At 35.7% G+C, this 24,429-nt stretch overlaps 1 protein-coding gene across 2 annotated transcripts in view; it reads left to right on the top strand.

The window, feature by feature from the left end:
* The window catches only part of AQR (aquarius intron-binding spliceosomal factor), a 57,776-nt gene that overhangs the window by 21,924 nt on the left and 11,423 nt on the right, over nt 1-24,429 (top strand). For both annotated transcript variants that reach the window (XM_027457516.3, XM_027457517.3), the window contains exons 18-30: nt 285-452; nt 882-1,051; nt 1,713-1,954; nt 3,225-3,371; nt 4,951-5,020; nt 7,427-7,537; nt 9,053-9,162; nt 11,517-11,652; nt 13,472-13,681; nt 14,555-14,692; nt 15,574-15,645; nt 19,089-19,276; nt 22,081-22,252. In XM_027457516.3, the coding sequence (XP_027313317.1) occupies nt 285-452; nt 882-1,051; nt 1,713-1,954; nt 3,225-3,371; nt 4,951-5,020; nt 7,427-7,537; nt 9,053-9,162; nt 11,517-11,652; nt 13,472-13,681; nt 14,555-14,692; nt 15,574-15,645; nt 19,089-19,276; nt 22,081-22,252 (1,934 nt within the window). The remainder of the gene's footprint in view (nt 1-284; nt 453-881; nt 1,052-1,712; nt 1,955-3,224; nt 3,372-4,950; nt 5,021-7,426; nt 7,538-9,052; nt 9,163-11,516; nt 11,653-13,471; nt 13,682-14,554; nt 14,693-15,573; nt 15,646-19,088; nt 19,277-22,080; nt 22,253-24,429) is intronic.

A 24,429-nucleotide genomic window follows, 5' to 3' on the forward strand; every position in this document is an offset into this window, starting at 1 on the left:
TTATTGGAAGCAGAATAATCTCAGAATATGAAGTGTGATGTCATGAAAAAAGCAATCAGTTTCTTCTTCTATCTGAAGTCCTAGCAGATTTTAGTATGTAAGAGTAGTGGAAAAGACAATTTCCTATGGTGCTGTATCGTCTGAGTTAAAGGGATGGTTTGAAACAGAATACATTATGATCTAAGCAGGTGGAGTTTTACTTTTATTAATGGTATATATATTTAAAGAATGGAAAAGGAAAATGGCATTCAGTCAGTTCACTCAATGTTCCTTTTTGGACTCAGGTCTGCGTAAACATGATGTCTGTTTTTTGGTTACGGTACGTCCCACACAACCTTATGGCACTAAGTTTGACCGACGGCGACCTTTTGTTGAGCAAACTGGCCTGGTATATGTCAGAGGCTGTGAAATCCAAGGCATGCTGGATGAGAAAGGCCGTGTTATTGAAGAAGGTATAATGCACCAAAACTTGTTTGAAATATATGTCTGTCTTTTGTTGGTTTTTAATTATTAACTTGCTTCTATTGTAAATAACACGGACTGAATTATTATTGGAAAATGCTTCCTTGGAGAAAAAATATTATATTTATATATGCAGTCCCAAGAGAGGTTAATTATTTTCCTCTGGTACAATCTGATAAAAGTGGATTTAATTAAATATGCCTACTACGTTTTTGGTTTAAGAATAAAATAGCTTGTATTCTAAAACTCAACTAGAAATGGTGTAAAAACATGAAACAATGTTTGAAATGCTGTGCAGAAAACAATTATATGAATATGTTTAAAATACATTTCAGAAGTGATTATGGGTCATTTATCTGGGTGCTAGTCTACTTTTGGCAACATGTCAAATTCTAATTTTACTGTTTCATTATGGGCAGGACCCGAACCCAAACCTAGACTGAAAGGGGATTGCAGAACGTACAGAGTATTTCTGGACCCAAACCAGTATCAACAAGACATGACCAATACAATCCAAAATGGAGCAGAAGATGTCTATGAGACATTTAATATTATAATGAGAAGAAAACCAAAAGAAAACAACTTCAAGGTAAGGTACTGCTCTTTGACACTTAGCACATTCAGATGAAGTTTTCCTGACTGAAATTAGTTCATTTTAGTGATGTGTACGTAGCCTTTCCAAATGGAGTTGGACCACTTTAGGATCTCAGAGCCCATCAGCAGATGTTAATTTCTTCCTACAGCTAAGTGCTGGAGTAACTGAAAATAAGAACAATCTTAATTCATTTGAGCATTGATTTTAAAAAAAAAAAAAAAAAAAAAAAATTATAATTTAATTTCAGTCTTTCAAGAGATAGCATACAGATTAGTTGTGTTTGGCCTTTGGGGTCAAGGCGTCTGCGATCCAGGGCTATAAGCTTATATTCCTATGTTATAAGCATGCAGAAATTCTAATGCATTTGTGATACAAACAGAATGGCCTTCTGGAAGTCCCGGAGAAGATCGTGAAACAGAAATGTGTGCTCTTTCGTAGCTCTTCACTGACAGGACAGCTTAGGAATTTTACACTGTTTTAGTTTTTGCATATATGCACTGTATAGATATTGACTCGTCTAAAAAATAACTGTCGGTGAAAGATTGATACATGCTAACATGCAGGAATAACTTGGTTAGTCTTCAATATGTCATACTTCCTCAGTTAAAAAGTCACCCTCCAATCTTTTGATTTTTTTCCCTTCTCCAATTTACAGGCTGTTCTGGAGACTATTAGGAATTTGATGAACACAGACTGTGTGGTTCCTGACTGGCTGCATGATATCATTCTTGGATATGGAGACCCAAGTAGTGCACATTATTCAAAAATGCCAAATCAGATTGCATCTCTGGATTTTAATGACACTTTCCTGTCCATTGATCACTTAAAAGCTAGCTTTCCTGGGTATAATATTAAAGTGACTGTTGACAATCCAGATCTGCAAGTGCCGCCCTTCAGGTGATCTCAAAATTTCAAGTACTCTTCATCTGGTATTCTTTCTGCCTTGTCACGTGCAGTTGAGTTCAGAGGTTGAAGTCAGGTGCTCTTTCTTTTAAGAATATGTGTTCATATGTTAGTATCAAGACTTAATTGTATAATTGAGGTAGCTGTATACTACAGTTAGACTCAGGACCATCTTAGCTGTTCTGTACAAACATACGTCTTTGTTACTTGTAGGTCAGCCTATTGGTTTTATGAGAAAAGCAAGTGTGAAATAGAATCAAGACACATAGTATTCCCTTGTTGGTTGTGGTACCTACCCACCTCAAGTTCAGCCTAGTGATTTTTATTTACAAAATTTCCTTATATGTCACATTGAAGCAAATTACAGCAATTTCAACATCAGTTAAAGTTTGATATCCCATAATGCTTGCCTTATTTTAGAAATGGTCTCTGAAATAGGATGCCTACCTTTGTGACCAGTAAGTGAGATTTAGGTGTTTTGTTTCACTGGTACTGTTTTCCATCCCAGAATTTTAGTGACTAATTTTTAGATTTGAAAGTTCTCTTCCCTCTTTGTTGGCTTTCTTGTGCTTTTGGAACTGAATTTTGCATTGCATGGAGCTTCACAAGCTTTAACAGCTTTTTTGAAATATGGCACGTAGAGTGTATGTGGAGAAAGTACTAACGCTTTATAAATAATGTAATAGTTTGAAGGAATCACAAAAAGCTACCACATGCAGTTTCCCTTGATGAACTGTTGTTAATTTTCAGATCTTGGGTCAAAATACAGATTTTCCTCTGTATGAAGAGCTATTTGTTGTTCTTCCTATTGCAATATCTTTGCCTTCTAAAGAGACTAAGAGATTATCGATGTTAAAAATGTCTGCATTGTTGTATCAAGATGATTGGATTGCTGTTGGAATTCTTCTACCATGAAATGCTTTTAATTATCTCCCTTTCCTCAAGTTTTTATTTCTAAATTTTTTTGCTGTCAATGTTCGTCCAGTTGTCTCACAGCACTGCCCTTGCCTTTTATAGCTATGTAAAGTACACTTTTAACATACTTTTTGTCAAATATGCTTTCTTAAAGGCTGCTTTACCAACATATTTTTTTTCTTTTCCATGTAGTCATCAACATTTTGCTATCTTCATCTCCTGTTACCCTGTTGTGTGAAAGTTTATCTTTATAAACAAGACAAAAAAAACTTTCTTAATTAAAAAATTCTAAGACAATCCAGTGTCATAGCGTATGTGTTGAAGTGTAAATTTATATTATTTGTTACAGGATAACATTCCCAATACAGGGAGGTAAAGGAAAGAAAAGAAAAGAAGATGATGGGAATGAAGAAAAAACAGAAGAAACTAAAACGTTGATTGTAGAGCCTCATGTCATTCCAAACAGGGGACCATATCCATATAATCAACCTAAACGGTAATAGATGCATGTGGACTTGGTTGCAAATGTTAACATGCATAGCAGTTCAGTTTCAGAACTCAAAATATCATGTTGTACATCATAAATTAAATGTCACTTTGATTTCATTACCAAAAAAAGATTTGGATATGAGACTATTATGCTTTGTATTTAAATCAAAGTACTCTATTATCCACTCTCTATTTAAAACTATTCCATTGAAAAATATGGAGAGAGACTAGCTTTTAGTATTGTTAGGACTTTGAATATTAGTATTGGAAAAGTTAATGCTTCATGCAGTTGCCCTTGTTTTCTCTACTGATCTTTTCTAACTAATGACTTTTTATAACAGTTGAGAGCTTAGTAAGGACAGAGGTGGATAAGTATTTTTCTTGTATGAGTATGCAAAATACTTGTTTTTTCTGTAACACTGGAATCTGAAGGGTCTCTTACATGAACGAAATACATTAAAAGCTTCCATTTATTTTCAATAATATGTTTTAAAAGCATTTAGAAATGTGAAATACTGTGTATCATCAGAACACTAAGTTGTATGCACAGTCACAGAACAAACATGTGACCCTATTCATGAAATAAATGACTTGTGGATCTATTAGAGGTGAAGACCTGCATGTTAAAAGATGGGGGTAGGGGTGAGGGGGACTGGAATGGAGTATAACATCTACTCCTAGCTATGATATCTGCAAGAGTATGAATGTGTTAGGAGGAATGCACCTTTTGGAATTTAGCAGTTTTTTTGGAAAACTTTTTCTTTACAGCGAAACCTGGCTACTGGATTTTCTGAACACTTAATCAGTGCAAAGAAGTGCTGATCATGCTTAAACTGTTTTGTAGTAATTACAGTAACAGGTAGCTAGCTCTTCGTACAAAGACTTATAATAAAATTCCATTACAAATAATTCCTTTACTTATCACTTTGCAAAGGAATTTTATTATAGCATCAGCAATAATTTGATGCAATTAATTAAGAATCAATCCATACATATACTTAAGACTCTCTTTATATAGTGTAAGTATTTTAACTTAGGTCTGCTCCTACTTCAGATGAGTGGCATAAGTATGTGCTTACAGTGTGCGAAGTAGGAAGAGCCTTGGTAGAACTCTTCTTGCTTGAAGAATAGCAGGATCTGAAATTGATTTTTTTTTGACAATCCTTTGTCAAATTGCCTTTTTAAAGGAGAAAGGAAAAAAGTCATTACATTTTCTCTATATCCAGGTAATGTAGTAAAGTCATTTAACTTCAGCATGTCACGCTATTACTATAGGATTAAAAAGAATCATAGTTAAATAATTTTGTGGCACTCTTAGCCGATAATAACTGAGGACATCATTTTAAGTGGGATGATTTTGTTGTCACGTGGCCATTGTGATTTACAGTCTTGCTTAGAAATTGAAAAATTGCCAGGTCTAATAAGAAGATAATTGTAATTTTGGTTTAATTTATATAAATATTTGTAGGCATGTAGTTGGAGAAACATATAGCCAATTAGTTTGGCTTAAAAATGTTTAAACAGTTGCTTTTACCAAAAACTGTTGTCAAAATACGTCGATTTTCTGTGCATTTTCTTTGTTACAGCAATACTATTCAATTTACCCATACTCAAATTGAAGCTATACGAGCAGGAATGCAGCCCGGGCTAACTATGGTAAGAATTTTTCATTTATTTACCTATTTTAAACATTTTATGCTATCACTTGATTCTAGCTTCAGGTACATTCAATAAAATATCTGAAATGCCTATTTCTGTAGCCTCTCTGAGGGTACTTACTCTATTAGTAGCTTAAAATATAGGAAAATAACAAATGTTCAACATCCTCCTGTCTTCACTAAATCATGCTTCGGAAACACATTTGATCTCTGTATAACTGGATCCTGTGTCCTAGTGACTGAAGACTTCCCACAACAATCAAAATTTACTTTTTCAGTGCTTGAATTGCTAATTTTAGACTGTTTAGATTGCTAATTTTAGCTTTTGCTATGTGTGTCTGTTTTTTCTGTTTTAAAGTACTTGCATCATTTTTAGTTTGGTCTAGCTCCATTGAAGAAAATGAAAGTTACTAAATTGTCCTTAGGGGGCTTTTTTCTTCTGTCTTCTGAAATTTAATCTATAATCCCTTATATCCTGCTGACTTCTAGATATAAGAAGCTGTAAAAGAGTTGTAGATTTGTTAGGAAAGTAATTTCTGAACAACGAATATCTGCAAAGGTCTCCAAGGCTTAGCTGACTACAAGTGCCTGCATTCCAGTGCAGTACAGTCTGTCCTACTAGTGACTCCTCAGTGCAATGACTTCTCTGGTACTGTTAATCTCTTCTTGGACTATATGGGTGTTTAATACTAATTTTTTTTATTTTTTTTATTTTTTTTATTATTAGTAGTAGTACTCATTAGTAAGTAGTCCTCCTTCTCCCTTCCCTTATGTTTTTATTATTCCTTCTGCACTCTGTAGCTAGCACATGAAAAGTGCAACACAAAGGAGAAAATAAATTTCAGTAGAATTGTATGCCATTTGTCACTGCCTTACTAGGTGTGCTGATACTCATAATGTCTTAAACCATGTATAAAAGTTCCTGAGTTCTTTGTAGTGTTTGAGTATGATGTGTTCTCTGTTTCAGTACTCGATGTTGATAGAATACCAACTTTAAGGTTTATTCATAAATCAGGAGTTTTTAATTTTGACTGCTGTAAAAATGTCACAGTGATAAATTAAATAATTTGGTTATTCAACAGCGCTGGAGGGTGGTGGGTTGTTTTTTTGTTTTGTTTTTTTTTTTGGAATGAACCCAGTGATCTGAACTGCTAGGTTTTACATAATTAGAGTGTTTGTGTAAGAACACCCACACCAGTGAATAGGAGTATTGTTTTATATCAATATTATTGTCAACAGGAAAGAAGACTGAGAAATTAAAAATCTTTGTTACCGTTTTTAGTATATAATTAAAAAAAAACAAAAAACAAAAAACACAGGGCCAATGAGGGGGAGGTTGTATCTCTGTCACCTAATTTTTGCTTTCATTTTATTTTTTAAAATAGCACTGCATACTGTTTATTAGTGTCATTTAATATTTGCTGAGCTATAAATGACTTTCTATTGCAGCATGTAATGAATCATAATTACCATCTGTCTCACGTTTTGAGGGCTTTAAAGAAGTAACTTACTGTGCCTGATATTCCATCAGCTTATATGAATCTGTGAGAAGATGGTCTTTATATGTGTGTGTATATATGTATAATTTTAACTTTTTTGCTAAAAATATATTTACTAATTTTTTAAGAAGAGGTTACTGAATGGGAGTCTGGTAGTTCAACAGCGAAAAAGTAATGACCAAATCAGCTTTTTTTGAGGATGTATTTGTGCTTTTTTGATGAAATCACCTGGTTTGTGTTTGCAAGGAGAGAAGGCAGACTGCTTGAGAAAAGTTATGCAGCATAAGCCTGTGTTTTATTTTCTGTCATTATTCATTTGTTCCTGTCAAATACGGTTGAGAAATACAATCCTACTTGTTTTTGAATCTAGCAATGAGATTGCTAGAAAATCATGCTTGTTTTATTCAGAAAATTTATGTTGTTATGTGTAAATATATATATGAAAGCAGCTATTTGCTTCTTAACACTGAAGAAATTACACTTGAGATGTTTGTAATATTGTTTATAATATTTATTTACACTTTTAAAATGTCATATGTGTAAAATTTGTTAAAGTTGTCGGTATAATTGATCCTTTAAAAACATTAACTCTTGGTGTTGTATCATCAGTTGTAGATTTTTAAGTAAGTTAAGAGAATGGAGTCTTCTATTCTTTACTTCACCTCATTATTTCTCAGTTATGTTTCTTTGATGTATCTTTTTTTTTTCACTCTTTCCCTTATGTTTAGCCTGTCTTGGGGATGAACAGCATGTTTTTTCTGTTACTGTTGCTTGTTTTTTTTGTTGGAGATTGTGAGATTACTTTTTTTTTTTTTCCCAACAGGCTATACTTCAGTCCTGTGCAGAATTTTTATAAATCGTCCATTTTTTGTTTGTTTTTTCTTCTCTTTATTTTGTGGTTTTAGGTAGTGGGTCCACCTGGTACAGGGAAAACTGATGTTGCGGTCCAGATAATATCCAATCTTTATCACAATTTCCCAGAACAACGAACTCTTATAGTTACTCACTCTAATCAGGTGAGATATTTCATGTATGAAATTTTCCTGTAGTTAAAATCAAGAAGAGCAGCGGATATTGAGAATCAGTATGTTCAGGACTGCAGTTGTTTCTTACTAATGAAAGCTTAAGTTAGCTTGTGAGCAGATTTGCTAATTCTAAAATACGCCATGAAAATTTTGAATTTAAGGATAGTATTTCTGAGGTATTTATTAGAGGTTTTCCGGATATTTACCTCATTACGGGATAGAAATTAGGAAGTATTCTGAAAAAAAGTATCTGCACAGTTTTTACAATTGCACACTTACTGCATGCGTGCCAAACTTGACTTGTACTAACTAGTTCTCTCAGGCACCAGTTGCTCCGTGCTTCATCCTTCCAAGGAAAGGCAGGAAAGGTAGAATGGCCTGTTCAGATGAACGCTTGCTTCTTGTTCGTAAGAGATGGAGTCTGCCTGCTAATTCTTGAGCATATATAAAATAATAATAATAGTATTATAGATTCTTATTCTAAAGCCATCTGTGCTTTTGAAGGGTTTCTTTGAAAACTACAGTCATCATTTCCTGGTCTCCCTAAGTAGCCTATCCTATCTCCTTTATCAGCTATCTTAACTGAGCTTACCATTTGGAAAGCATTTCATCTTTGTTCGTCAGAGTAAGATCAGGTACTTCCACTGACCGTTCTTTGGTCAACAGTGTAGCTTTGCTTTGGTGGTAAGTTAAAACCTGGAAAATACAGGCCAGTCCGCAACGGGTTGTGGGTGAGTAACTGGTATTAGAGTTGAGAGCATTTCTGTTGTGGAGAAAAGAAAGTAAATAATTTTTGATGTGAGTATCTGAAATTGCACTTCAGGAAATAAAATAGTACCTCAGCAGGGTTTGTTTCCTGTGCCTTGACTATGTACTTAAACGTGTTTGCATGACTTCCATTTGACTTAAAAGTGAACAAGCTCTGCTTGTACTTCACTCTCAGTTTTGTGGTTTGATGTTACAGTGCTTATAGACTCAGCTCTTTTAGAATACATTGAATTGAGCTGTGGATTCTCAGCTTTAGAAAACTGAAGAGTTTAAGGCAGGAGCCACAGCAAACCTTTAAGTTCAGCAAAATGTATTTATCCATATGGAATAGCCACGGTACCTGTCAATCACCACCAGACTCTTCTAATTTACAGTAAGAGTTAAATGAACAATTGTTTCAAAGTGATCTAAAAAAGCTAGTTGTAAACTGTGCCTCTTGAGGAAAAATGTATAAATTGACGGCTTTATCAACTAGATTTTTTGACTAGGTAATCTAACGAAAGGTGTAAAATCAAATTTAATTGTTGCATAAAGGAAGTGAAGACAAGAGCTTCAGCAGGCAGATACGTCCATTGTCAAGATTAACACAATCTAGCTTCAGTGTTGACTTCATGTATGCTTTGGCTTTTGTTATACCAAAATAGGCATTATTTGCTGACTGTTTTACAAGTAATTCTTTGGTTTTCACTGCAAGGGTTTCTAAAAGCTACCTTTTCTCCTGCTCTTGTCAATCTTTAGGCCTTGAACCAGCTGTTTGAAAAAATCATGGCTCTAGACATTGATGAACGCCACCTCCTGCGTCTGGGTCATGGAGAAGAGGAATTAGAGACAGAGAAAGATTTCAGCAGGTGAGAAAGGAGGTGCTAATGATAGCTTGTATAAGTATTGTAGCTGAGACCCGCATGTTGAATCCATTCTACCTCCCTTGTCATTGAGCAAGGGGCTATGCTTGGCAAGTTTTACCTTTCTCATACCATTGAATTGCAGTTATGTAGAGTACGCTTGTTTTCAATGTAGGGTTAAGTAATTTTGATTTTTATTCAGTAGCCAAATGACAAAATCAGGCAATTGCTTGTTCACAAATTCATCTGCTTGAGTAAAAGTAGTTCACTATATTATATGTACACACGTGCTTTATAAAATTGACCTATTTTGTGGGAGAAATCTGAATGATAAAGTTAAATTTTTGTGCAAATATGATAGCATCTCTGCTGGTGTACTGAATGTTGTGTATGTGTAACTGTGAAGTAAAACTTGGTGCTCCTACTTCTTAAGAATATTAATTAATAACAAAATTGCTTGTTTCATTGTTAAGTAATACATTTTGCAAAATACATTCATAAGTCAAGCTATCAAGTACAAAGACTTGAGAACCTGTTCTGGTAAACACTTGTATGTTTTATATTACATGTTAGTCCAATTGACGTCAATAGGATTACACACATTCATAAATGCAAGTGAGGGTATAGGGGTCATGCACTGGAAATAACTGGACTGTGATGTTATAGCAATACCTTGACTTCTAGAAGTTGTAGGAAAAATTATATATAGTCACTAGAAGTTATTCACATATACATCTTTGAGTTTCATTTTGCAAAAGAAATACTTTGGGATTTTTTTTTTAATATGAATCATTTGATATAATTTTTTTCCCAGAAATTTGATAACCAAGAACTTAGTGAAATGATGTCAGAGTAGATATTTATTTAGTAATGTCTATTTAGTAATATTCCTTGAACTATAGTGTTCATCATTAAAAGGAGTTTTTTCTGAGATGTTCTGTTTTGTCTATTTTCATTAATTTCCAGAGTAATTCCAGACAAGAAGTTTATTTCCTATATGCCTCTGTATTTATTTTACTGTTTTTTAAGTTGCTTTGGAATTCATGTTTTCTGTGTTAGGCTGCTTTAGAAGGCACAGTACCACTTAAAAGAACTTCTGCTTGCAAGCTTCTTGTCCTATTTTGCACCCGCAGTAGACACAGCAAAATAGTGAGTTTTGCCAGCATAAAATGTTTAAACAGAGGAGCTGTTTAAACTGGTACTGTCACTTAAGAAACAAAGGGAATCACAGCTAAAGAAAACTTTTGTAGCAAAGAATGAATATATAAAAGAGGGCGGGCGTATGACTTGAACTGTGAGAAGTAAGAGGACATTGGGAAGTGTGGAAAAAAATGGTTGCAGTCACTTGTAATAATGATGGATTGGTTTTGCTCAAGGAAAAAAAAATAACATTGCGATGATCTTAACTGTCCTAGTTCCTGAGAAACTTGTTTTTTCCAGTTGCTGACAATATGATTGTCAGTTGTGTCTTAGTAAATTAAAATCACTAGGTTTAGCTTTTCTAACTTTTGTAAATAAGACAATAGAACCCATTGATGTCCCAGGGATTGTCTTTTTTTTTTTATGTGCAGAAAGTTTCTTTTATGAATAGTAAGTTTTATAGGAACTCAAAATTTAGCCTTTATTCATATTTGAGGTTCTAACTAATCTGCATTTTTAAAAGAAAGTGCCCTGTTTCCCTCATTTGTAATTCCAACAGTTTTCATATTTGTTATCTTAAAATGAAGATGTAATAAATGTGATAGTGATTTTTTTAAATTATTACTTTAATTATTTTTAAAGGGGAGGAAAAAAGCTGGGAATGAATTAGATAAGAAAAAGCAGACTGGAAGGAGTAAGTTACAAACTAATCAGCTATAAAAGGTTTTCAATGGACAGCTCTGAGTACAGGACTTCCTATGTGTGGATGCAGACTTGTCTGTTACAGTGGTCAAAGCATTATTGCAAGGCATTTTGTATATCACCAAAGGAAGATAGACTTGCATAGAAACTTGGGTTATCGGTTCCAGTTATGATGGATGGTCCATAGACTTCTGTAACTTGCATATGCTTGTATAATGTCTAATGGTTCCTAAACAGCACATAGGAAGTAATGCTTTCATGTTATGAGAATATTTTTACTAATATTTATGAAACTTTTAATGATGTGATAGGATAAAAAAACTTCTTTTACAGTAATAGTTCTTACATGACTTTGTAAATTATTAGGGCTTATCAAGATAGAAATAGTCAGCAGGTAGCAAACGTTTGTGTTTTGTAAGCTGCTAGTAGGTGTGATATCGCATTGTGATACTTAAATAAACCACTTGGGATTAAATAAATTGAAATACAAAATATGTTAACCTTAATTCGTTTTGTAGGTATGGAAGAGTTAATTATGTTCTGGCTCGAAGACTTGAACTTCTACGAGAGGTTGGGCGATTGCAAGAGAGTCTTGGAGTCCCGGGAGATGTTTCTTACACTTGTGAAACAGCTGGCCACTTTTTCTTATACCAAGTAAGGACTAAAATAGCTTTACAGAGACTACATGACCTCAATGTAGTCTCTGGAAACACACTATAAAAATTACAGTGAATTTTTCAGGATTGAGTCTTAAAAGAACAAAACCACACAGCATTTTCTTTGGTGGTTCAAAATACAATAATAGCTAAAGCCATAATTATAACATTACTTATTTGTATTGCTATTGTTTTAAATCTTGCCTCTTAGTTTGTGAGTCATCAGGCTAGCATTCCTGCCCTTTATGACTACTGGCAAATTTTCTAACCTGGAGTTTCTCCTTCAAATAAAATCTGTGGGATGCTTTGTATTTTAGACAAACAGTAGATCAGCTACTTAATGTTCCTTCTAGAAAGCTTTTATGGTTAAAATAAGATGCATAGTGTACAGAACAGTGATCTTATGTATATTGTTTATCCTTCATTCCCCTCCGTGTACCTGTCACTGACCGTGTCCACGTTAGCAAGTAATATGGCTTAAGCAGACTTGGGGAATGGTACTTAGGACCAAATCCCCACACTACAGGTATTTTTAGAAAAGTTAATTTGGGATAGCTGTAGTGTGTTCCTAAACATTATTAAACATTCATTTAAGTGTTGGAGACTGCTAGGAGCACTACTAAAGCACATTTTCTGGTTTAATTTCCTCCTGAAGGAATCCAGTTTGGCATTTAAATCAAAGTATTTTAAGTAGAGATGATCAGGAAGTTTGCTTGTGCGTTAGGCTTATGTGGCAAGATTTTAATATCAGAAGGTGGAGGCTGCTGGGGTGACCTCTGTGAAAAGTAGCCAGGGGCTGACCCTAGGTTAAACAGAGCCAGTTCCAGCTGGCTCCAAAACAAACCCACTGTTGGCCAAAGCTGAGCCATTCAGTGATGCTGGTGTTGCCTCTGTGAAAACATGTTTAAAAAAGGATGAAAAAACATCTCACATCGCTCCAGCTGTGAAAGAGGACTGATGGCTGGGGAGACAGGGAGGGGCATAGGAGATAGAGAAACAACCCTGCAAGCACCACGGTCAGTGCAGGAGGGGACGAGGTGCTCCAGGTGCCAGAGAATTCCTGCAGTCTATGGAGAGGACTGTCCTCTCCATAGACTGCATAGTCGAGCAGGCTGTCCTCTGTCAGTCTCTAAAGGGCCACAAAAGAACACATACTCACACTCCACTCTGTGGAGGTCCATGCCACAACAGGCGGTACCCTTTCTTTAGGTATCCTAAAGAAAGCTGGAGCCTTTGGAGAACCCATGCTGGAGCAGGCTCCTGGCCAGAAGTTGTTTTCTGAAGAACTGCACCCTAGGGGAAGGACCCATGCTGGAACAGCTCTTCAGGAAGGGTGAAAAGGAGGTTGAAGGGTCAGGAATAAGAGTGTGAAGTTGAGCTTGGAAAGGAGGGGAGGGTGCAAAGAGAAAGTGCTTTTAGTTTTGTCTTTGTTTCTCAGTGTCCTACTCCATTTTTAATTGACATTAAGTTAAATTAATTTTCACCAAGTCAAGTCTGTTTTGCCTCTGGCTTACTGGTAAGTAATCTCCCTGTCTTTATCTTGAGCTGCAAGCTTTTCTATCGTATTTTCTTCCCTCATCCTAGTGAGGAGGTTCAGTGATAGAGTTATTGGGTGTAGGTCTGGCATCCAGCCAACATCGACACACTGCACCACAGCTTTGAAAATGTCCTCCTGATACAAGATCAAATGCTAATGTAGACATCTTGGTTTTGTGATTAAAAGCAGTTATTTTATTTAGTAAGTGTGCAAGATGGTAACTGTCCAATGACTTCACTACATTAAAAACACATCTGCATGACACTTTTGTTTACTATAGGTAATGTCCCGTTGGGAGGAATATATCAGCAAAGTGAAAGTTAAAGGTGGAAAATTGCCAAATGTTACAGACGTGTCCAGTTTCTTTCCTTTTCACCAGTATTTTGCAAATGCTCCTCAACCAATTTTCAAAGGCAAATCCTATGAAGAAGATATGGAGATTGCTGAAGGCTGTTTTAGACATATTAAGAAAATATTCACTCAGCTTGAGGTAAGTGATGTGTAACTGTGAAAGGTAAATGAATCTGCTTAATCCTAAAGAAAGTTTACGCAGTTGCGAAATACAGTTTGCCCTAAATCCTAAAAGCAATATATGCCTTTAGGCACCTTCTTTAGATTGCAGGGCGGCATTCAGGTGAGAACTTCCCTCTTTGAGTAATTCAGGTGTCCACCACAATAGAGACAAGGGTCTAATCTGTTTTATTTTAAGCCTGAGAAGCACACATTTTATGTGCTTCTTTTTCACTGATTATGTTACTAAAGTTGGTGCACTTATCACTCACTGTTCCCTTGATCCTTACAGGGTCTTTGTATTTACAGTGATTTGCCTTTAGTCAGATAACCTAAAAGTGTAACATAAATGGTTTATCTTTTTTTTTTCCCAAAATTGCTTGAGAGGCTTTTAAAAGCTCTAAGGTAAGGGTTATCAGGGTATCTTTTCATCATATTACCTGTATTGGCCTTTCTAATATTAGATGTGATGTTATGATGCTGTTTAAAAAAGGGAGGGGAGTGGAGGACAGAATGAAAATACGAAGAACCAGTAAAGCAAAATTGTTTAGGGGAGGGCTCCTGAGAGTCAACTGAATAATGGTCTGAGAATTTTCATATGCACACAGGTTGCAGAATTCTTGGATATACTTTAACAAGCTTATGTTTTGAAATCCTGTTGTCTCCAGGTTTAGGATACAAATGAATAGATAAAAATCCAAGATGGAATTGTTAACAGTACATATTCATAATTTTCTTGCTTAATTTTACTAAAAATGTGGACAGATAGATAGTTTCAGTGAATATGTTTCATAAGCAGTATTTTTATTTATTTTTTAATTCTGTTCTTCAAAATTTCTTTTTTCTACAACAGGAATTCAGAGCATTTGAACTTCTCCGCAGTGGCCTGGATAGATCCAAATATCTGTTGGTGAAAGAAGCAAAAATCATTGCTATGACTTGTACCCACGCTGCTCTGAAACGACACGACCTAGTTGAATTAGGTTTCAAAGTAATGACATTAGTGATACTACACTTTTTTTTCTTCTTTTAGTCATTCCCCCTGCTTCATTTAGACCTTTATCTCTCTTAATTCTTTGCATCTAGATTATTTTGAGTTGCATATTTTTACCTCTGTTTTTAATTGTAATTTTAGAGAAGAGAATTTTAACTTCTGGTTCTGTAAGTAAAATATGAGATTGCTTTTAAATTACATATATTGAAATGCTTAATAGTGTATGCGCATAAAAATAAGTTAGCTTTGCCATATGAGGTGAACTGCAGTGATATGATTGGGTGATAAAATAAAGGATGAATTGGGGAAAAACATGTCTATTCTAACTTTGCTTACCTAAAAAATGATCAGTTTGAGAAAAATAGCTATAATGCAGTGCTATTTTCACTCTGCAGTGTTAACCCTAAGTATTCATTTACGACAGATGTGGAAAAAAAAAATTACCACCAATAATTCTTTTGTATTTTTCTTCTATAATGGACTCCATTGGATCACAAAAGGGCACCTTTTCTAATTCACTACAAGAATTCCAAATTAGTTTGCTCCACTGTAGAATGCTTTTCCATCAGGGATGGATTATGGCATATGGGAAGCATATCCTGTAGTTCAGTCATTGATTTTTTTTTTTTTTTTTTCTAGATGTAAAGCCTGATAGGTACAGATGGATTTGCCATTGATGTAGTAGAATTTCACCCACTGGCACTGACTTAGTAGTACTGATATTTTGCCTATAAAGGAAGACGTTGCTGTAATTGTCCTACTAATGAAAAAAACTTTAATTTCCTAAATAAGCAATTGATGCTTGTTTTTGGTAGGTTGAATAACAACATTGACTTGTATTACTTGGCTGATAGGCATCTCTATTTTTATTTTCTCAGTATGACAACATCTTAATGGAGGAGTCTGCACAGATTCTGGAGATAGAGACCTTTATACCTCTCCTGTTGCAGGTCAGACCTAAATTATAAAACATGCTACAAAAAAATGGTAATTGAAAGTCTGTGTTCTTGAACAATACCAAATATTGAAAGGAAAGTATCATGTGCAGAAAGTAAAATAGAACTTGTATTTCCCATTGAGCAGACAGTAAGAATTCTCATGTTATTCTTCGTTAGTTGTTTGTCTTACTTACCTGCGACTAAGTAGTAGTGCTATCAGGGTTTCACTTTGGAAGCATGAAGATATTTAAGTGAACTAGCTTTGTCACTTTCTTACTTGTATTCTTTCTCATTTAATACATATTGCTAAGTCATTGCTAGTTGTAATAAATAATATTTTTTAACAGTTTTTATGAAATAACTGCTCTAACTTTGTTTCCCAGGATCATAAGTGCTCTCTGTCATCCTGACTGCCAGTGTTGCTTGTTCAGTTTCAGTCAAAAATAACAGAGATAAAGTGGATACCAAGTATCTACAACTTTGAGGAAAACTGTAGCCAAGTAAAGAGGAGACATTCTAAGTGATGTTAATGATGATAACACCACAAGGAGAGAAAAAAAAACAAAAACAGCAAACAACAAAAAGTTACTGTTTCTACTATGTCTGCTTTGGGCCAATAATTTTGCACCTTTTATTTAGCTAAGTTGGTAAATGCTTGGTTTGGTATCAACTGCTGCTTACGCTGTTTGGCAAACCAATAATTGGTAGCTATAAAAGGAATGTGTATGTGATATGGTTGAATAGAAGTCTTGCAGTTGGAAGGGTGCCGTTAATGCAAGGAAGGAAGGAAACTGAAGCTAGTGTGACATGTGGTATGTTTATAGGACAGTCTTTAGAAAGCAGTAGCTCTGTATGCAAAGAAATGTCTCCTACCCTTGTAACGTAAGGGATTGATGTAGTAGAGGGCTAACACTGTTACAGTTGCATATCTTTCCCTAAAAACATTTACTCTTATCCTTCTAAGATCAGCCTGTCTTTAAATTTGTTGTGCCGCTGGTGAAGATTGTTGGCTCAGCTCTGGGGTTGGTTTTGGCATCCTGAGCTTGAGCTGCATCACCACCTACTTTTAAGAGCTGTAGGCCTTCCTAAGTAAACAAACAGTGCTTCTTATACACCAGTAGCTTAAATGACAATTTCAACCCCTTTCAAGTTATCTCTGTAATCTCAGATTAATGTGAGATAAAAATTCACCATTGGAAGGGAAGTGTGGGCTCCCTCAGGAACTCTGCAAACTCTTTAGCTGCAAATCAGAAGATGATGTGTGGGAAGCTGGTGAAACTTAAAACAGTGTGTGTTATTTGTTTGATTCTTAGTGTTGTGGCTTTCTAAAAAAATACAGAGACTGTTCATTTTCTAGAAGTAAGTTTCCGTTTTAGATGTTTTGCTTGGAGCAAATATTTTTATTGAAAAACAATGATTTAAATTCCTCTAGAAAACCACATCCAAGCTCGGACTTTCATTCCAAAGGAAACTTAATGTCAGTTGAAAAAGGCATGACAGAAACTCCATGAAATATTGGTTAGATTTATAATTTTTCGCTTTGCTCCTTAACAATAGAAGTTCAAATACAGTTGCAGGAAAGCAACTCCGTATGGGCCTAGTGTACAAAAGAATGTGTGTATCCAAGATACTGCTATTAAAGACCAAGTCCTGTGTTCAGACTTACTGCAGGTTTCTTCTGTTTTGGGGCCATTAACATGGTTCTTCTTCACCTTTTTGATTTGGTAAAGATGACCGAGTTTTGATAATTCAGAGCAGGGAGGCAACTAGTTATTTTACCATCTAAACCCCAAATATGGCCTGAACTCCGAAGAGGAGTCTGTCTTTTGGGCGGCGTATGGAGAGCAATCAAACTTGAAGCTTTTTGCAAGTCATAAAACAGGAACAGTTTTGCTCTCTTTCACTTATTAGTTCAGCAATTACAATAATAAAGTGGAATGGACTTGGTTTCTTTATGTCCTGTGGACTTGATGAGCCCTCACTGTAGTCTCTAGAACAGCAGTGAAATTAGGGAAACTGAAATATAAGGAGATTTCTGCTTAGTTAGATATCTCTGTGTCATAACAGTATGTAAGCATAAGTTGTAGTTTGGGTGGCTTCTCATGCAAGCTGGTCTGTAGAAGCTTAGGTTATTTAAATCTCTGTTCAAAGACAAGTGTTATACTCCAGAATGTTGTTTTTGCCTTTTGGCAGTCTTGAATTTAATGCTACTGTAGTGCTGCGTAATGAATAATTCCTGCATGGCTCTTTCCACAGTTTTCATTTATAATGAGATTATTCCATTTAGTGAAATAATCATCATGTAGTGTTTTTTAACTATTTGAATGAATACTGAATAACATGATGCATCAGGTTAGTGAAGGGAAAGGGCCTTCACTGCATATATAAGGGCTTCTGCATATATAAGCAATGCAGAAGCTGAAGACTTCTGTAATGAAGGCAAAACTTTTTTTTTTTTTTTTATGATAAAGCTACATTCTGTGGGATATCCCATGATCATTCTTTGAGGAGCCATTCAAATAGTCACTGAGAATTGAGACTGGTTTGTTTATGTTTGTTTGGTTTTTTTGGTTGTTTTAAAAAAAAATAGGCTTACAAAGTAGTAGTACTTGATTTCTTGCACTTGTAATTCAGAGCAAGAAGGTTTTTTAAAAAAAAAAAAAATCAGAGAGCTCTCTGCTGTCTGAGATTAAAACTGATGATAAGAGCAGAATGTAGTATACTTGGACTTCTCCAAATCAATAATCTTTTTTGGAGAAAAGGAAATAGTGTTTTTCCCAGCTATTGAAAATATTTTTCATCTTCTTCCTTTCTTAAGGAATCTTCAGGCTTGATGAGGTGGACAGTCCAGAGTGCAGTTTCCCTCCTTGCTCCCTGATCAGAGAGGGCTTCAGAGTTCTTTAAGTGGCAAGAAAAGGAGCTTCAGGCTCTGTCTTGAATAGTTCTCCCATGGAGACAGGGAAATATCAGAGGAGTGTTTATACTAACAGGGTCAGAACTGTAAAAACTGGCAGTCAGAAATCTTCAGGATTCTGATTCCAGGGTAATGTTACCCACACATCTGTTCCTTTTACATCCCTCTGTTAAAATAGTCCTTCATGAACTTTCTCAGTACTTAACGTAGGTACACAGAGGACGATGGGGAACTGGAAACAGCTATGCATAACATACTGAAGGGCTTTCAGTCCAAGAGCCATGGTGACACATCTTGGTCATGGAAGAGAAAATGTGAGAATTCTAGAGGTAAACAGGAGAAGCATATGAACCACAAAAACACTTGAAAGGCAGGCAACATAGAGATTAGAAAGAAGTTAATAGTTGTCTTTAAAATGATTGCAGTTCAGTGTAGCTTAAGAATAAAATTTAGGGTTTAGACAATTAATTTGACTATTAACATGTTGTAATTGAGTGCCTTGATTATATTGTAATACTTACAATTATGTAATTAATTCTAGAACCCTCAGGATGGATTCAGTCGTTTGAAGCGGTGGATTATGATTGGTGACCATCACCAGTTGCCACCAGTCATTAAGAACATGGCTTTTCAAAAATACTCCAACATGGAGCAGTCCCTCTTCACACGGTTTGTTCGTGTTGGAGTACCGACTGTTGATTTGGATGCACAAGGAAGAGCAAGAGCAAGGTAAGCTAAAGAAAATGGCATGTGTAGCTAATACCAGGTCAAGTGGAAAAATGCATGTATAGTATTGGAAACTAGATTATCAAGACAGGAGTTTGCAAAACTGTGATTTATATTTTGTTCCATTTGTTTCAGGTTAGACTAGACTAGCTTAGACTAGAAGGCAGTTTTTACTTTGCTGAAATGCAGTAAGATTGGCTTTATTCTATATAGTAGTATTCTGAGTATTCCTTCCCCCAGAGTAACCTCCCCCAGAAGGTTAGCTTTTTTTTTTTTTTTTTTTTTTTTTTTTTTTTTTTAAGATTCCTTTTCTGAATTAATATATTCAAGGCTAAATAAATGTTTGCTATTCCTCATAAGGTCTGCAAAAAGATGCTTTTATTACGGGATTTCAGATGAGCTTCAGCTCTGCCTGATAGTCAGACAGGTTGTCCTCCCAAGAACATAATGCCTTTTTGTGCATAGATAGATACTTATTCCTCATAGTAAGAGAGAACTTTTATTTTTTTATCTATTTAACTGACATTTTCAGTATGACAATTTAGATATCAAATTTATTCATATTTGTGGCATCTTATTAATAAGGAAAAATAAAACCAAAGAAGAGAAAATGATTCCATATAAATCATATATGTATGCATATATATATAAAAACATGCTTTGTCTTAAATCCTAGTCTTTTTTTTAGGTATAAAGTAGAATGAACAATTTGAAGAACTTTTTTCATTTAACAAATGTTGGCTTTTAGAATATTATTTTCTAGCCATATGGACAACAGTTATTTACATTATGATATAAAAATGCAAATTATGCTTCAGTGTGATGATAAATGAAGCTTATTTTGCCATCTACTATTTTACAACATCTCAGAGGGAACAGCAGAATGTTTGCAAAGTGAAGAAAGTTTCTTGATCAAGTATTATTTCCATACCTTTCTACTTTTGTGCTCATAGGTAACTGCCCCATGAAGTATTTGTTACTTTACCTGGTTAGGATATTGTTCTGCATTTCTGATTGCGACATTTTGGTTATATTACTGTCCCTGAAAGTAACAGGGATGATTGAGAATTGTATAGATTTTTGTCAGCTTCCCTTTGCTTTTCAGTTAATACATGGCAACGCACAAAATAAGAAAATAAAATTCATTTTGCAGTAAGAGTCTTTACAACAAATAATACAGAAAATCCATTTGCCCTTACTCCTTTCTTCCTTGTAAAGAAGCATTAATATTTCTTAAATTTTGTAATGTTAAAATGCCTTCTAGATTTCTTTGTGAAATTTGTACCCTTCAATGGAGAGCTGATCAGGCAGAGCAGGCTTATGGCTGAGACACTACTGTACTGAGTTTCTGCCAGACATGCATGTATGCTTCTGTGAATGAGATGCTTCTTTGCGTTTTGCAGGCAGACCTCTTGTGTTACAAGCTGGCCAGTCTGTGTAGTTACAGTACACTTTTCATCAACACTTACTTAGATCAGGCTTAAAACTTATTTGTCAAACTGGCCCTGTAGCTAAGTTATCAGTTCTATCCCCAACCACATACAGAGTATATTCATATCCTTCAGGCAAAAAATGTTTACATATTGGCTCAACATTAAGGGGACAAATCAAAATTCTTAAATGTGAGGGGACCACTTGCCTGTTTACCTCTCAATGTACAGCTTATCTTGTGGGGAGAAGATGGTGATCAAACTGTTAGAGACTTTTTTTTTTTTTTTTTAGGCTTCTGTCCTGTTTCAGACTGATAGTTTAGTTCTAAATAAAATGTCCTTCTAAGCTCATGGTGTGAGTTTGTCACAACTGCATCACATCACTGGGTGGTATGAGATTTTTCTGCAAGATCATGACTGTCCAAATTTATTATGATTTTAGCCTACTGCTTTGCGTTGATGACTTGTTCTGACTTCAAAACAAAGCAGAAATGGGGAGCATGTCAGGCTTTTCCCCAATTTAATCTGAAATAACAGTGAGTAATGATCTCCATCCACCTTCTTCCACATTTATGGAAGATGAAAGTGAAATGAAGGAATTAAGCATTCAAGGTTATGACCTCATAACCTTGGTTAGTGGCAGGAAAGAATTCAGTCTTGAGAGGTCACAGAGTAATTCTCTATACAGTAGTGTTTCACTGCAGGAAAAAATATTTAAAAGAAGGTAGTAGTTAAGCAACTGAATTGCTCATGTGTGTAATCTAGCAATTTAGTTTCCCTTCCTTGCCTCTAGCTTCTTCATTAATAGCTTAAATACCAGGTTCTAATACCCAAATTCTTCCTAAAGAGGTAAATCACATTGCCTTTTTGGGAATCCACAGATAAATTAAGGCTATCCGTGACAATGTTCAGTTACCACAGGAAATTTCTGTTAGCTGCAGCATTTGAACAGATCTGCCAAAACCCTTTCTGAAAACTTTGCTATTAGAATGTTTGTTTTTTGTTCTCAGTTTGCAAAATATACTGTGGTTCTTTCAGTTTCTGCCAGCAGTTCTCTATGTATAAGATGCCATATGTATAGTTCTGTATAGTTATATATAGTTAGTATATAGTTATGTATATATGTACATACATATATAATTATGTATAGTTCTTTAGTATAAGATGCCATAGAGCGGGAGAAGGGGGAATTCACTTCAGGTTACAACCATTTGTGATGAGGATGTAAAGAATTAGCCAGATTTGTATGCTTTCTAGAAAGAAGTCTACAGTTTTATGTGAAAGAAGAACCAGACAAAATAGGAAAAAAAAAAAAAAAAAAAGTACTAAGTTCAAGAATTCACCTTTAATTATTTTTATCTGTGTGGTTTTGGACAGTTTATGTAACCTCTACAACTGGCGCTATAAGAATCTGGGTAATCTGCCTCATGTCCAACTTATGCCGGAGTTTAGAACAGCCAACGCTGGGTTTTTGTATGACTTCCAGCTTATAAATGTAGAAGACTTCAATGGTGTGGGAGAGTCTGAACCCAATCCTTATTTCTATCAGGTAAGAGAAATAGTGGATAGTGTATTTAATCTGGATATGGCTTATTAAATCTTCAGTGAAACATCAGTTTACAGTATTGTTAAACTTATGTTCTCAGATAACACAGCCATGCATATGAATGATATTTTTTTCTCCTCGTAATAAGTTTTGAATGCTGAAAAGGGTGATAATGTGTTACGTTGTGCTTTTTTGCTCAAAGTGAATGACTGCTTGCTGTATCCATTTTCTCAAAGTTACTGGGTTGGGGCAGAGATTTGGTGCATAATTCATTATGAAACAATGTTTTGGCCTGTGGCAAATTAAAGGCTGCTGTACTGTCATGATAACGAAATAAGCACAAGCATTTCTCTGTATGAAGGATCAACATTTGCTCTGTGGCAGTGTTTTAATTTGATCTGTATATAAGAATGCAAAAGAGCCCATTCATAAAAGAAAGAAACGGTACTACAAGTATGCATAAGAAGCAGAGAGACATTGAGGGTGAAGTGAATTGCAAAAGAAAAGCTTAGCCTTGAAATTTCTTGACTAAATTTTCAAATTAAGCCAGCAACAACAGCCTTTATCTATTTGTTTAAAATAGGAAATCCTTTGACACTTGTAGTGAGATGCTTACATTTTCAGTTCTCTTATTCTTCTTCACTAAAATTTTGTTTTAAAAACAAAGATGGGAACATTCTGGCACTTAAATAATCTATTTGGGTTTTCCAAAAAATTAGAAGCTGGATTTGTGTGCAAGTTAATGAATTTAATACAAATAGAGAACTAACACCTTTTATCTTGTTTAATGTTATGGAATGCAAACAATATAGTTCAATATAGTTTAAGCTAGTAATATGCATGTTCACTTTTTTTTTTTGCTTACAGAGATCATTGAGAATGTTAATCTGTTTTTTTGCAAGGTATTCATAGGGTATGCTTGGGTTCCTCTTGCTTTTTATTTTATTTATTTATTTTTTTAAATACGAACTAGCATGCTGTTACTGAATGAAACAAAGGTGTGAGCCAGAGTCCACTGCTTATCATTTCTAGCTTGGGGTGATGGTTGTTTGGAGGGGAGAGTTTTTGGTGTTGGAGTTTAAGCAATAACACTGTAGCATATAAGTAGTAAAAAGCTGTCTGCTGGAACCGCAGTAAAGCAGAACCCCCTTAATAATAAGAAAAAATAAATGAGGCTGACATGTCCAGCCTGGTCAAACACATGCTAAGTGGCCATAAGATCCTTGTATAAATATAAGAAGAATAAAATTCCACAATTGAGAATAACGTTTTAACTTGAAAGATATTTTTGCTCACAGAAAATGGATGTAAACAGGCTATGAATAAGTTAACTCTGAAAATTGGACAAAAGCTCCTAGAGCCAAAGGAGTGATGCTCTGGGACAACTGTCTTTATTATTATTCTGGGACGGTTAGTGGACGGAGCAGGAGTGCAAGTAGTTTTTTCGTCCGTCCCTACGTTGACAGGAAGGGGTACTGAGAGGACAACGAAAGCCCACCTGTTAAACACGTGGCTCCGGGGCTGGTGCCTACGCAGAAATCTTGGGTTTTTCGACCATGGGGCAGTTTACTCAGCACCTGGTCTGGTGGCCGTAGACGGGTCCCTATCCTTTAGGGGAAAAAGGATCCTGGGCCAGGAGCTGGCGGGGCTCATTGATAGGGCTTTAAACTAGGTAAGAAGGGGGATGGGGCTGGAGCGAGGACTGTTGGGGCTGTACCAGGGGGAGCAGTGGCAAGGCCGGAGGATAAGGTAAAGGCCCAGCTGAAGTGCATCTACACCAATGCACGCAGCATGGGTAACAAACAGGAGGAGCTGGAAGCCATCGTGCAGCGGGCAGGCTACGACTTGGTTGCCATCACGGAAACGTGGTGGGACCAGTCTCATGACTGGAGTGCTGAGATGCCTGGCTATAGGCTCTTCAGAAGGGACAGGCAGCATGGAAGGGGTGGCGGTGTGGCTCTCTATATTAGAGAGTCTTTCGATGTTGTAGAACTCGAGGCTAGGAATGACAAGATCGAGTCCCTTTGGGTTAGGATCGGCAGGGACAACAAGGCTAGTGTCCTGGTCGGGGTCTGCTATAGACCGCCGAACCAGGATGAGGAGACGGATGAGGAGTTCTACAGGCAGCTGACAGAAGTTGCGAAATCGTCAGCGCTTGTACTCGTGGGGGACTTCAACTT

The sequence above is a fragment of the Anas platyrhynchos genome, chromosome 5, assembly GCF_047663525.1.
Source record: "Anas platyrhynchos isolate ZD024472 breed Pekin duck chromosome 5, IASCAAS_PekinDuck_T2T, whole genome shotgun sequence".
NCBI classification, from domain to species: domain Eukaryota; kingdom Metazoa; phylum Chordata; class Aves; order Anseriformes; family Anatidae; genus Anas; species Anas platyrhynchos.